General features: G+C 40.7%; 1 protein-coding gene across 1 annotated transcript in view; it reads left to right on the top strand.

Moving 5' to 3' along the window:
• Nucleotides 1-781: 781 nt before the first annotated feature.
• Nucleotides 782-11,515, top strand: part of LOC102826190 (chromosome unknown open reading frame, human C9orf41) — a 58,662-nt gene continuing 47,928 nt past the window's right edge. Inside the window, exons 1-2 of the mRNA XM_006834925.1 lie at nt 782-1,014; nt 10,946-11,141. Coding sequence (XP_006834988.1) covers nt 782-1,014; nt 10,946-11,141 — 429 coding nt within the window. The remainder of the gene's footprint in view (nt 1,015-10,945; nt 11,142-11,515) is intronic.

Genomic DNA, 11,515 nt, shown 5'->3' with positions numbered 1-11,515 from the left:
AGAATTAGGACCTTAACAGGCTGCCAAACACTGGAAGATTATGGTGTTTCACCCTTTTGTAACTGAAAATTAAATTTCATTTAGGAAATTAATTAAAAATTTAAATTTAGGATGAATCTAGGAGTCCTGGTGTGGCACTGTACGATAAGCACCGGGCTGCTAATTGCAAGGTCTGCGGTTCAAACCCACCAGCTGCTCCTTGGAAACCTTATACAGGATCGTTGTGAGTAGGAATCCATGGCACTTAATGGTGAATCTAAAGACTTCTTCTAGATTTTCTGTAATAAAAATTCTAATTCATCAAAGTTGAGCTTTTTCCTTTTGCTTTCCACTCCTTTAATCATGCCTTAAACCTAGGAGGTTTAGCTAGATGTATGCACTTTAGCTCTGCACGCACTTACAAACTACACATGCGACCACTCCTTGAGGCTAGTCGTCGTAGCCTCACCCTGCCACGGATCTCCTCCCTCCCTCCTCCCTTACCTGCCCCTAGCCCCAGCCCCTGGACGCACCGTGGTGACGTCACACGCCGCCGCCGCAGCAAATGAGCGCAGATGGCCTCTGCCCTCCGTTTTACCCGCGCACGCGCACGTGTTACGGGAGCCCTGAAGACCTGGCGTATCCCAGCGTGGATGGAGGCCTGAGGGCAGCGGGGGCGGAGCGCGCCTCCAGCTGGGAGCATGTCCGCGCCGGGCGCCTTCTAGAGGAAGGCCGTGCATCCGCCACCACGCTTTCAGTCGCTGTGAAACACAAGCGAGCCAGGCTTAGGGTCGCGGCGGCGATGCAACGACGGCGGCGCCCTCCGCCGCCCGCCTCGCAGCTGCCGGAGGGCTGCGGGGGAGGTGGCCGCGGTGGCGGCGGTGGGAGTGAGGAGGTAGAAGTGCAGTTCTCCACCGGGCGTTTGGGATCGGGGCCGGCGGTTTCAGCGGAGGCCGCGCGCAGCACCGAAGAGGAGGAGGAGCGGCTGGAGCGCGAGCACTTCTGGAAGATCATTAATGCCTTCCGCTACTACGGGTAAGGAGCCCGTTGTGGACCCTCCGGATAGGTCGTGCTTGTTGCGCTCGCTCTCTGGCCGCCACGCCCCCGGGGCGCCCAACCTGGCCTCCTGAGCGGATCTCCGGGTCCCCGAGTCACCTCGCACCACCCCGACCCTTCCCGGCCCTGCACACCCGCCTTCCTGATGTGCTGTCTGCTGCTCAGCCGCGTGTCTTCTGACCTCAGGATCAAATTAGCTCTCTTGTCTTTCGTCTGCGTTAAAGGTTTGGCTTTGAGGCCGGTGGGGGTGACCGGAAAATACAGTGCTGTAACCATTTCAGATAGAAGATGATGGTGGTGAAGCCGTCCAGTTTGGGCGTGATGTGTTTGTGTTGTCGATGCCTTCTAAACTGAACGTACGGAGAGCCCAAGTTCACCTACACGTGGGATGCCGTAGACACATTTCTCTGAACTGTTAACCATTCTTGTGAGAGCAGCCTAAGATTGCCACGCTACCCACCTTGGCGCTGTGCACGTACATGTACGTGTGTGGTGAGCGATTGAATGTTTATGCTCAATGTGAAATTAAATGTAGGTGGAATTAAAGTTTGGTTGTTTTTAAAGAGGGAAGTGTTGGAGAGAAGGCACATCTGAGGCGCCTTTATGACCTTTTATTCTGCAAATACGTATTGAAGCTATGGCTGCGCAGGATGGTATGATCTATATGTATGCTTGCTTGTTTCTCATTGTTATTTCAACTTACTAACACTTGGACATAGTGAATAGTGCATTTCGTTTAACTGTTAAAGTAGCTTAATTACAAATTTATAGTTACAAGATGTGAAAGGGCCTTAAATCAAATGGGTGTTCACATAAATATTGCACACTTACTCATGTAAGACGTATGTGAGTACACAGACAAATAAATGATCTGAATCTACAATTGGAATCAGACCTTAGCAGGCCAAACTATTGCCTTAGATGGGTCCCTGCTCAATTTCACATAAACTGGTTGTTTATCTTTATAATGTAGCTGTTTATGAGTTTGAATCTCTTGTCTATGACCTCCTCAAGGCAAAGCCTGAGCCTTATTTGATGGCAGCAGGGCCTGGCATAGTCGTTGATGTTCTATTTTAACTTTTTTTTTTTAAGTAGCAAATGCATCTCTCATCCTTAAATAGTCTACCAGTTTTTGACTGTTGGGTCAACTAGTGTGCTATTTTTCTGAATTAGGAAAGTATTTCATATAAGCTTAAAGTTTAGTTAGAATCTTAGTAAAGGTCTCTGGGGTGGCACAAACAACTTGCACTAATAGCCTAAAGGTTGGTAGCTTGAGCCCACCCAGCAACACTGTGAAAGAAAGTCCTGGCCATTGGCATGTGTCAAGAAAACCCTATGGAGCAATTCTACTCTAACACATTTGTGACATAAATTTTTGAGATTCATAGATCGTTACACTATAACTTTAGCTCAGGCAGAGGGCCCATTACTTAAGACCAAAAGGTAGATATTTGGGATTTCGTTTCTCCATAGTTAGTAGCAACAGAGGGAGAAAGACAGACATCCAAAAAGTGAATTTGTTTAAAAAAATTGGGCCTGGAAGAATTATACAATGAGGGGAAGTGGCTGGACATCAGATAGCAGTAGGTACAGAATAAATTGGTGTAATTTACTATTGGAAATGTTTGAAATAATTGGGCAGTGCATTAGAAATGTAGTAGACTTGTTTAGTTAAATGTAGATAGTAATTGTACCTGGTTTTCATATATTAGGACCAATGTAGATTTAGTCTGTATTATCAGATGAACTGTTCTCAGGCCATTGACTTGCTCTTTAGAAAAAGGCATCTTTGTGTATGTTCTAGGTCATGGTTGTGAAACTGTTTGCTATATTTAACCCTCATCCCTCTCCCTTCCAGGAATAATGTGGCATCAAAGAAAATTTCATTAAAAACAAAACAAAAAACAACCTTTTTATTTGCATATGCATTGTAAATGAAACACTTCTTTCAAATCCATGAAGTGAAAATAAGCCCATTACCATCAAGTCGATTTTGACTCATAGAGGTGCTTTAAGACATAGCAGAACTGGCTCATAGGAGTTCCTCGGCTCTGGTAACAAAGTGGTTTTGAGTCGGGCTACTAATCTCATAGTCAGCAGTTCTAAACTACTAGCAATTCCTTGGGAGAAAGATGAGGCTTTCTGCTCTGGTAAAGATTTATAGCCTTGGAAACCCTATACAGGGTCATTATAAGTCAGAAGTGACTCCATAGCACAGAACAACCAATATGTAGGAGCAGACTGTCACATCTTTCTCCCATGGAGTGAATGGGTGGGTTCAAACTGCCAACCTTTCAGTTTTCAGCTGAGCACATTACTATACCACCAGGGCTCCTTTGGGCTAAAAGTAGAGTATGATTAAAAATGTGCCTTTCAAACGTCACTTTTAAAGGACTGTTGTTAAGTGCTGTCATGTCAGTTCTGACTCAGCAATCCTGTATAGGGTTTCCAAGGAGCTGCTGGTGGGGTTGAAATGCTAACCTTGTGGTTCACAGTCCAGTGCTGATCCTACACACTTAAAGGACTAGGTGAAAGTAGTCTAGACCTGTACTGTCCAGTTCTATAGCTGTTAGGCACATCTGGCTCAATATAAGTTTAAATTAATGAAAATGAAATACAATGTGAAATTCACTTCCTCAGTCTCACAGCTGCAGTTCAGGTACTCAGTAGCCACATGTGGCTAGAGTCTGCAGCATAGGACAGTAGAGCTAGAGAGTGAGCCTTGTTATCTGGTGGATTGACCTGTTCTTGGCCCTTACCAACAATTTTCATATTTTGGAGGGATTGGATTTACTGCAAAGTGTCATTATGTAGGAAATCTTAGATTAAAAAAGTAAAGGAAAAAAAATGTCTCTGACTAATAATTTCTTTTTTCAGTAGCTTAATTTTGCTTCTTACAGAGTTTGCTTAGATGACATATTTTAATGAGGGCAAAAAATGGTTGTAGCATTGTGCTGAATAGTAAAAATATTGTTAGCCACATTACCCTTGTTTTGAATGAAAAATTACCTACATATGCACAAAATACTACAGTTGAGTTAAGCTTCTTTCCAGAAACATCCCACTCAGAAATAATGGTTAAGTGAAATATAACCATTTTCACAGATGAGCAGATTGGTCAGTAATCTGCCTAATGTTGCACAACCAAATTATGGTGAGAGTTTGACCTGAAATCCAAAATCATACATATAATTTTACCCTACATTAATAAAGCAGTGATACTAATAAGACAAATTGAACATTGGATGTTTAATAAATAGGAGTCCCTTCGTACTACATACAGTTAACTTGGCTTGGCTTCTAACTGAAAGGGTTGAGTCCACCCAGAGGCACCTTGAAAGAAAGGTCTGGTAATCTGATACAGTACAGTTTATACACACATGGGGTTGCTGAGTCAAAATAAACTCAGTATAAACAGCTGGTATGGATATATTTAATCAGTACTTAAATTGTGTTGATATGCTTTCCGATTTGGAACACCTACTTTAGTTTAACTAGTAAAGAGGAATAGGCATATAACCATGGCCATTGACGCACACACAGTGTCAGACTCATACTGATGAAAGATGACTAAGTCAGAATTGGGGCCAAGATTAACTTTCTAGGATACTGGTGAGCTGGAGGTAGAGATGGTAGCGGTGGGGTGTGCCAAGGAGCCGGTTCCCGACTCATAGTGACTTTGCATAGGGTTTCCATGGCTGTAAATCTTTACGGGAACAGAAAAGCTCTTCTTTCTCACATGAAGCAGCTGCTAGTTTCGAACTGCTGATCTTGAGGTTAGCAGAGATAGAGCTACCCATGTGGAAAATACAGCTACTGATTCTGCTTTCTCCCTGCAGCTTCTCCTTGAGGATGTCAGTACCTGATGCTGAGTTAGTTCAGAACCAGAATATTTGCTAAACATTGTTTTAAAGCAGCATTCAGCAAGGTTTTTACTTAAAATGGCCCAATAATAAATACTCATGGCTCTGAGTGTCTGATGGTTTCTGTTACAACTGTTGAACTCTGCCATTATAGTAAGACAGCAAACACAGACAGTGTGTAAACAAGAGCATGTGGCTGTGTTCTAGAAAAACGTTTACAGCCGCAGTCCAAGTTGCATTGAACCATAGTTTGTATGCAGACCTCGGCCTTAAAGCACATTGACCGTGTGAAGTTAGTCCCAATTATAAAGATATCATAAGGATTGTACTCTTTTTTCGACTTTGATACAACCCACTTAAGAATGTCACTGTGGATAGGTGTAGGGCAGCTGTGTGCTTTAGGTAACCAAGGGGTAGGGTCTGCTCTGTTTAGTTTCTTTACTTCTACACTAGGAATTGATAGTAAGCTTGTGTATGCTCCTCCAACTAGTTCACATTTCCTTAACAACACTACAATTACCAAAATAAATAGTGGCACCTTGGAAGCAAAACTATAAATTGATCGACTGTTTTTTATATCTACTGAAGTATGAAGATTGAACAGTGACAGACATGTGCTTTGTATTTTAGAAGATTTCATATAACAGCAGTGGTGGTGGGCTTGTATTAATGCAGTGTAAAATCGTGTGTACGACTTTGGATTTCAGGCCCAGTTTTCACCAGTCTGGTTGTGTAACCCTAGGCAAGCTGCTCACCTCATTAGAGGCCTGTACCCTCCCTCACCTGTGAAAATCAGTTCTAAGTTTCAGTTTTTAAAATCGCACATAACCCTTATTTCTAGGCTGTGGATACATTTCTCGTTAGTCTTTGGGAGAGAGACACAATGAGGGTGTGAGGTAAAGCAGTGGGGATGAGGTAATTTGCAGATAGTTTTATGAAGTAGAATCAAAGAACTTGTGCACTTATTGCAGGCACAGATAGAAGAGGCATTTTTGGATGACTCCCTGGTTTCTAACTGTTAGGCGTATGGTGCTTCATTCATCTATATCGGTGATACACAAGGCAAATTTTTTAGTGAAACATTTATTTAGTTTAGATGTTGAGTTTTGAGTGTGTGTAGGGGACAACTGGACATTTAGTATCCAGGAATCTTAAGAATGAAGTTGTTGTTAAGTGCCATCAAGTTGGTTCTGATCTACAGGATTTCCAAGGAGCAGCTGGTGAATTTGAACCACTGATCTTGTGGTTCAAATTAACCTTGTGGTCCAGTGCTTTATTTCATAGTGCCACAGCAGAACTCCAGGATTTCAGTGTACTGTTCACCTCCAAAATAAAAAATCCATCGCCATCAAGTTGACTTTGACTCATAGTGACCCTCGTAGTACAGAGTGGTGCTGGCCCATAGGGTTTCCAAAGCTGTAATCTTTACTGAAGTAGATTGTTACATTTTCTACCATGGAAGCAGCTGGTGGGGTCAAACCACGACCTTTCAGTTCTTAACTGAGTGCTTAATTGGTGTGCCACCAGGGCTCCTTAACTTGCTGACAATGAATTGTAAACTGCCGCAGCTCTGTTATTTGTCTGTCTTGTTATTGGCAGCCATAGAAGCAGCTCCTAACTCATGGTGACCCTGTGCACAATGAACCGAAATGTCACCTAGTCTTGTTCTATACCCAGGATTCTCTGCATAGCAGACCTTTGTGGTCCACAGAATTTTCACTGATTTTTCAGAAGTAGATTGCCGAGCCTTCCTTCCTAGTCTGTATTAGTCTAGAACCTCCACAGATACTTGTTTAGTACCATGCAAGCCTCCACTGATGGATGGTGGTCGCGCATGAGGTGGTTAAGCCTTGATCATCTCCCACCTGAAGGCTGGAGAATTCTACCTACCTGTGGGTTATTGTACTTGACCACAAGGCCTGTTCGAACCACAAGGCTGGCAGTTCAAATTTACCAGCTGCTTCTCAGAAATCCTGTACCGCGTAGCTTATGAGTCGGAACAGACTCCACAACACTTAACAACAGCAACAAACCAAATTTAGCATTGTCCCCATTTGGAAGAGTTTGACCACTTTAAATAGTTCCCTTTAGTATCATACTCTCGTGATAAAAATGTAAACTGATACAATCTTTCTGAAAATCACTTTATAGAAACCCACTGCAGTCAAGTCCATTTTGACTTATAGCAACCCTGTATAGGGTTTCTAAGGGTATAAATCTTTACAGGAGCAGAATGTCTCATCTTTTAAGGAGTGTCTATTGGTTTTAAACTGTTGACCCTGTGGTTAGCAGTTCAGTGCTTATCTTACAACACCACCAGGGTTCCTTCAATTGGTATATTGTTGTTAAGTGCCCTTGAGTTGATTCTGACTCCGTTAAGTGCTGTGAAGTCAATTCTGATCCATAGCAACCCTGTATAGGGTTTCCAAGGAGCAGCTGGTAAATTTGAACTGCAGACCTGTGGTTCAAGCTGACATTGCAGTCCAGCATGTTATCCTGCAGTGCCACACCCTGTATAGGGTTTCTGAGAAGCAGCTGGTGGGTTTGAACCACCAACCTTTTGGTTCACAGCTTGTCTTACAGTGCCACACTAGAAGTACTCAATTTGTATTGTTGTTGTTGTTAAGTATGATCGAGTTGATTCCAATTCATAGTGAACCCTGCACAGGGTTTCCGAGGCTGTAAATCTTTATGGGAGCAGAAAGCCTCATCTTTCTCCCACGGAACAGCTAGTAGTTTTGAACTGCTGTCCCTGAGGTTTGCAGCCCGATTCGTAACCACTATGCTACCAGAGCTTCATATGCTACCAGTATTATTGTTGTGTTGTTGTGAAGTGCCGTCGAGTTGGTTCCAACCCATAGCGACCCTGTATAGGGTTTCCGTGGAGCAGCTGGTAAACTTGAACTGCCGACCTTGCAGTTCAAACGGCATTGCAGTCTGGCGCATTAACCCACAGTGCCACACCAGGACTCCAGGCTACAAGTATAAGAATCTTAAAAATGCTTTTCGTTTCTGAATTGATAATCTATTTCTGTGGATTTCTCATATTTTCCCCCTAAGAGTTTGAACACAAAATGTCTCTAAATGTCCAATGGTTGGGAAATAACCAAGTAAATATTGGTTGCATAAAATGGAATGAATGATGAACAGCCATTATAGTCACTACATTGTGTTTGAGCCCTTTTTTCTTGTGATAGGGGGAAGAACTACAAGTGCTTTTCCAACTTTAATATGTTTATGAATCACCTGAGGATTAAAAAACAGGTTCTAATTCAGTGGGTCCTTGGGTAGGACCTGAGATTCTGCATTTCTAACCACTTCCATGTGCTTTTCTGTGCACCACATTATGAATAGGGTCCTAGATGCCTTTATCGTCTACAAGTAAAATGGAGATAAATATGCCAAAGAGGTTAGAAGTGGCTACTTCTATAAGGAGTACTCTTAGTAGCCTTTTCCCCTTAAGTTCTTTTACTTTGCTCTAAATTTCGTGTTTTTATTTTGAACGTACTACTTATAGAAATGGAGTCCTGGTGTGGTGCTGTGGGTTACTGCGCCAGACTGCAAATCCGTTTGAACTGCAGGGTTGGCAGTTCAAGCTCACCAGCGGTTCCTCGGAAACCCTATACAGGGTCGCTATGGGTCACAATCGACTTGATGGCACTTAGCAACAGTAGTTATAGAAATTAGATACACCTGTGAATTCTTAAGCACATCCCATATTTTCAGACATTGGTCTAAATGATATACTTGCATTATTTTGTTCAATTTTAAAAGAAACCCTATCAGATAGGCAGAGGATCAATTGTTACCTACTTCATAGGGTTTTATGGAGATTTTTCCATATTATGTGATTTGGTTTAGTGTCTAGCATTTATTAAACATTAATCAATGATAAACGCTGTATTCCTCATCATTATTTTTGTTAATATGTATTTTCTTATTTTTGTAGATGAGACAGTTGGGGCCTAGAGAAAGGAAGTGATTTGCCCAGGATCACATAGCAGATAGCTGGTGGAACCTGGATTTTAGCCCACATCCAGCTGACTTCAAAGTTCACTTTTATATTGTCTCCAGGGGAAAAGAGCAAAAATCAATGTAGCCACTGCCTGTGTGATCCCTCACATTATTCACTCAGTCAGTTCCTCCTGTCTTTAAAAGCTAAACAACCTGTAAAAACATTACCAGATTTTTGCTTTAGTTTTGCTTAGAGCTTCTTTTGCACTTCTGTACTTATTTATCACTGTTTAAAAATTAGAGGTCAATTTGTCACAAAAATGTAAAGATGAAAGAATTGTTTGCATAAATATACTCAGGCAACTAAATGAAAATAATACTTTGTATTTTTGTTAAGCATTCAATGAATGAAGAAGAATACTTAAAAGAACTACTCATACATAAACGTTTACAGATGTGTTGTGTGCAATAATAAAGTGGTAGTGTACACCCATGGAATTATCTCTCTACTTTAAAAAAGAGCATTATCCTGTCTTTAACTCCAGAAAATCTTGAACTTACTTTCTTTTTGGTTTTTCCATATATATTCAATTCCTAAAACAATATGTTGTTTAATTTTATATAAACTGGAATTGTTCGTTATGTATTTTTATGCTACTTTCTTTTTTCAAAAAATATATTCCTGAGTTAACTGTAAGGTATTCATTTCACTGTGTTGTGTTGTATAACTGTACAATGTCTTCCTTCAGTTTACTTGTGGTTAACTTCTGGGGTTTTGTTTCTTATTTCATTGTTGTAATGAATATTGTCTCTGTTTCTTGGTGCCAATTTGTAAGTGTTTCTTGAGTATATATGTACCTGCCTGGAAGTATAATTGCTAGGTCATAGGGCATGGATAATACTAAGTTGTTTTCTAAAGTGATGTACTAATTTATGCACCCATCACCAGTGTGTATAAATGTTCTAAGTACTCCACATTTTTGCTGACTTTTTATATTGTTAGGCTGTAAAGTTTCACCCATGTGATTTACGTAAAATTGTATTTCATTGTGTGTATTTAACTTTTAAAAATTGTACCTTAAAAGAAGATACCTCCCCACCCCTCACTGAGATGAATTGACATCGTGGCAGCAGCAGTGTGCTCAAATATAGCAATTGTGAGGATGGGCAGTGTTTCATTCTGTTGTGCATAAGGTTACTGTTGTTGCTGTTAAGTACGGTGGAGTCGGTTCCGACTCATAGTGACCCTGCACAAGGTTTCCGAGGCTGCAAATTCTTAGGATAGCAGAAAGCCTCATCTTTTTCCCGTGGAACATCTGGTAGTTTCGAACTTCCGACCTTGAGGTTAGCAGCCCGATTCATAACCACTACACTGCCAGAGCACAGAAATGACTCAATAGCACCTAAAAATAACAACATTCTGGTCTTATGCATAAGTATTTCCCAAAGTGACCTTTAAAACTACCTGAAATGTTGAGAATGTTAATTATGAATGTTATCATGTAAAACTATATAGAAGTTTAATTCTTCAAACATTTACTCCTGCAGTGCAAAAGATCTTTTATAATATAAAAAAAATTCACATTCCTTGACTTGTAGTTTTTCTTGTTAAGTGCTATCGAGTCGATACCGACTCATAGCGACCTCGTGCACAGCAGAACGACTTTTAGTAGTTAACTAAAAATACATTTTCTGTATTCTTAAGTAGTTTCAAAGCAACATTCTGCTACTTATGGTGGAGAAATCTAAACTATTTAAATAGTTTTGCTGAAAATTGAAATCATAGAGATAAACTAATTGTATATTAATCCTCTTTGTGCGTCTACCCCCTCTTAATTGGTACCGAAGTTCACTTTTACTAGTTATAAACCATTTGTCACTTGTTTGGTTGTTTACAGAAAAATTCAGTAAAGTGAAAACAAAAAACTTTCTAAGTCTAAATCTATTTAGGTAGATGGTTGTTAATGGCATGACAGTTTCTAGCATTATAAGAAAATAATTATCTTTTTTTTTTTTTTAAGACAACTTTGAAATAAGATTGGCGTCTGCTGAGAATTTTTTTGCCAATTTAAAAAACACCTTTTATGTTCTAGCACCAGTATGCATGAGCGAGTGCACCGAACAGAAAGACAGTTTCGATCACTTCCAGCTAATCAACAGAAACTACTTCCTCAGTTTCTTCTTCACTTGGACAAGATCCGGAACTGCATTGATCATAATCAAGAAATACTACTGACCATTGTGAATGATTGCATACATATGTTTGAAAATAAAGAATATGGAGAAGATGTATGTGAAAGTTTGTTCTGTTTGATTTCAATTTGGGTTCTAACCTCTGTATTTTGAGATCTTGAGTTTTTCCTTCTGAATTTCATTTGTTAGAACTTTGCACAGGTTGTTTACTCACAGTATTTTCACGGATCTCAGTCACTTGATGAGTTTTGATACTTAGAAGAGTAGTATGCCAGGAACTAGGTCTGGATACTGATGATTTTTTTAATGCTAAGATAATTATTTACATTTTGATACACTCACATAGTGTTCTATTTTGGCATATAGATATAGACTTGTTGTTGTTGTTGTTGTTAAGTGCCGTCGAGTCGGTTCCGACCCATAGCGACCCTGTACAGGGTTTCCGAGGGTGTAAATCCTTACGGGAGTAG

This window comes from Chrysochloris asiatica, unplaced genomic scaffold, assembly GCF_000296735.1.
Source record: "Chrysochloris asiatica unplaced genomic scaffold, ChrAsi1.0 scaffold00014, whole genome shotgun sequence".
Classification (NCBI taxonomy): domain Eukaryota; kingdom Metazoa; phylum Chordata; class Mammalia; order Afrosoricida; family Chrysochloridae; genus Chrysochloris; species Chrysochloris asiatica.
Note: the sequence above shows the minus strand (reverse complement) of the source record. Positions and strands in the feature narration are given on the sequence as shown.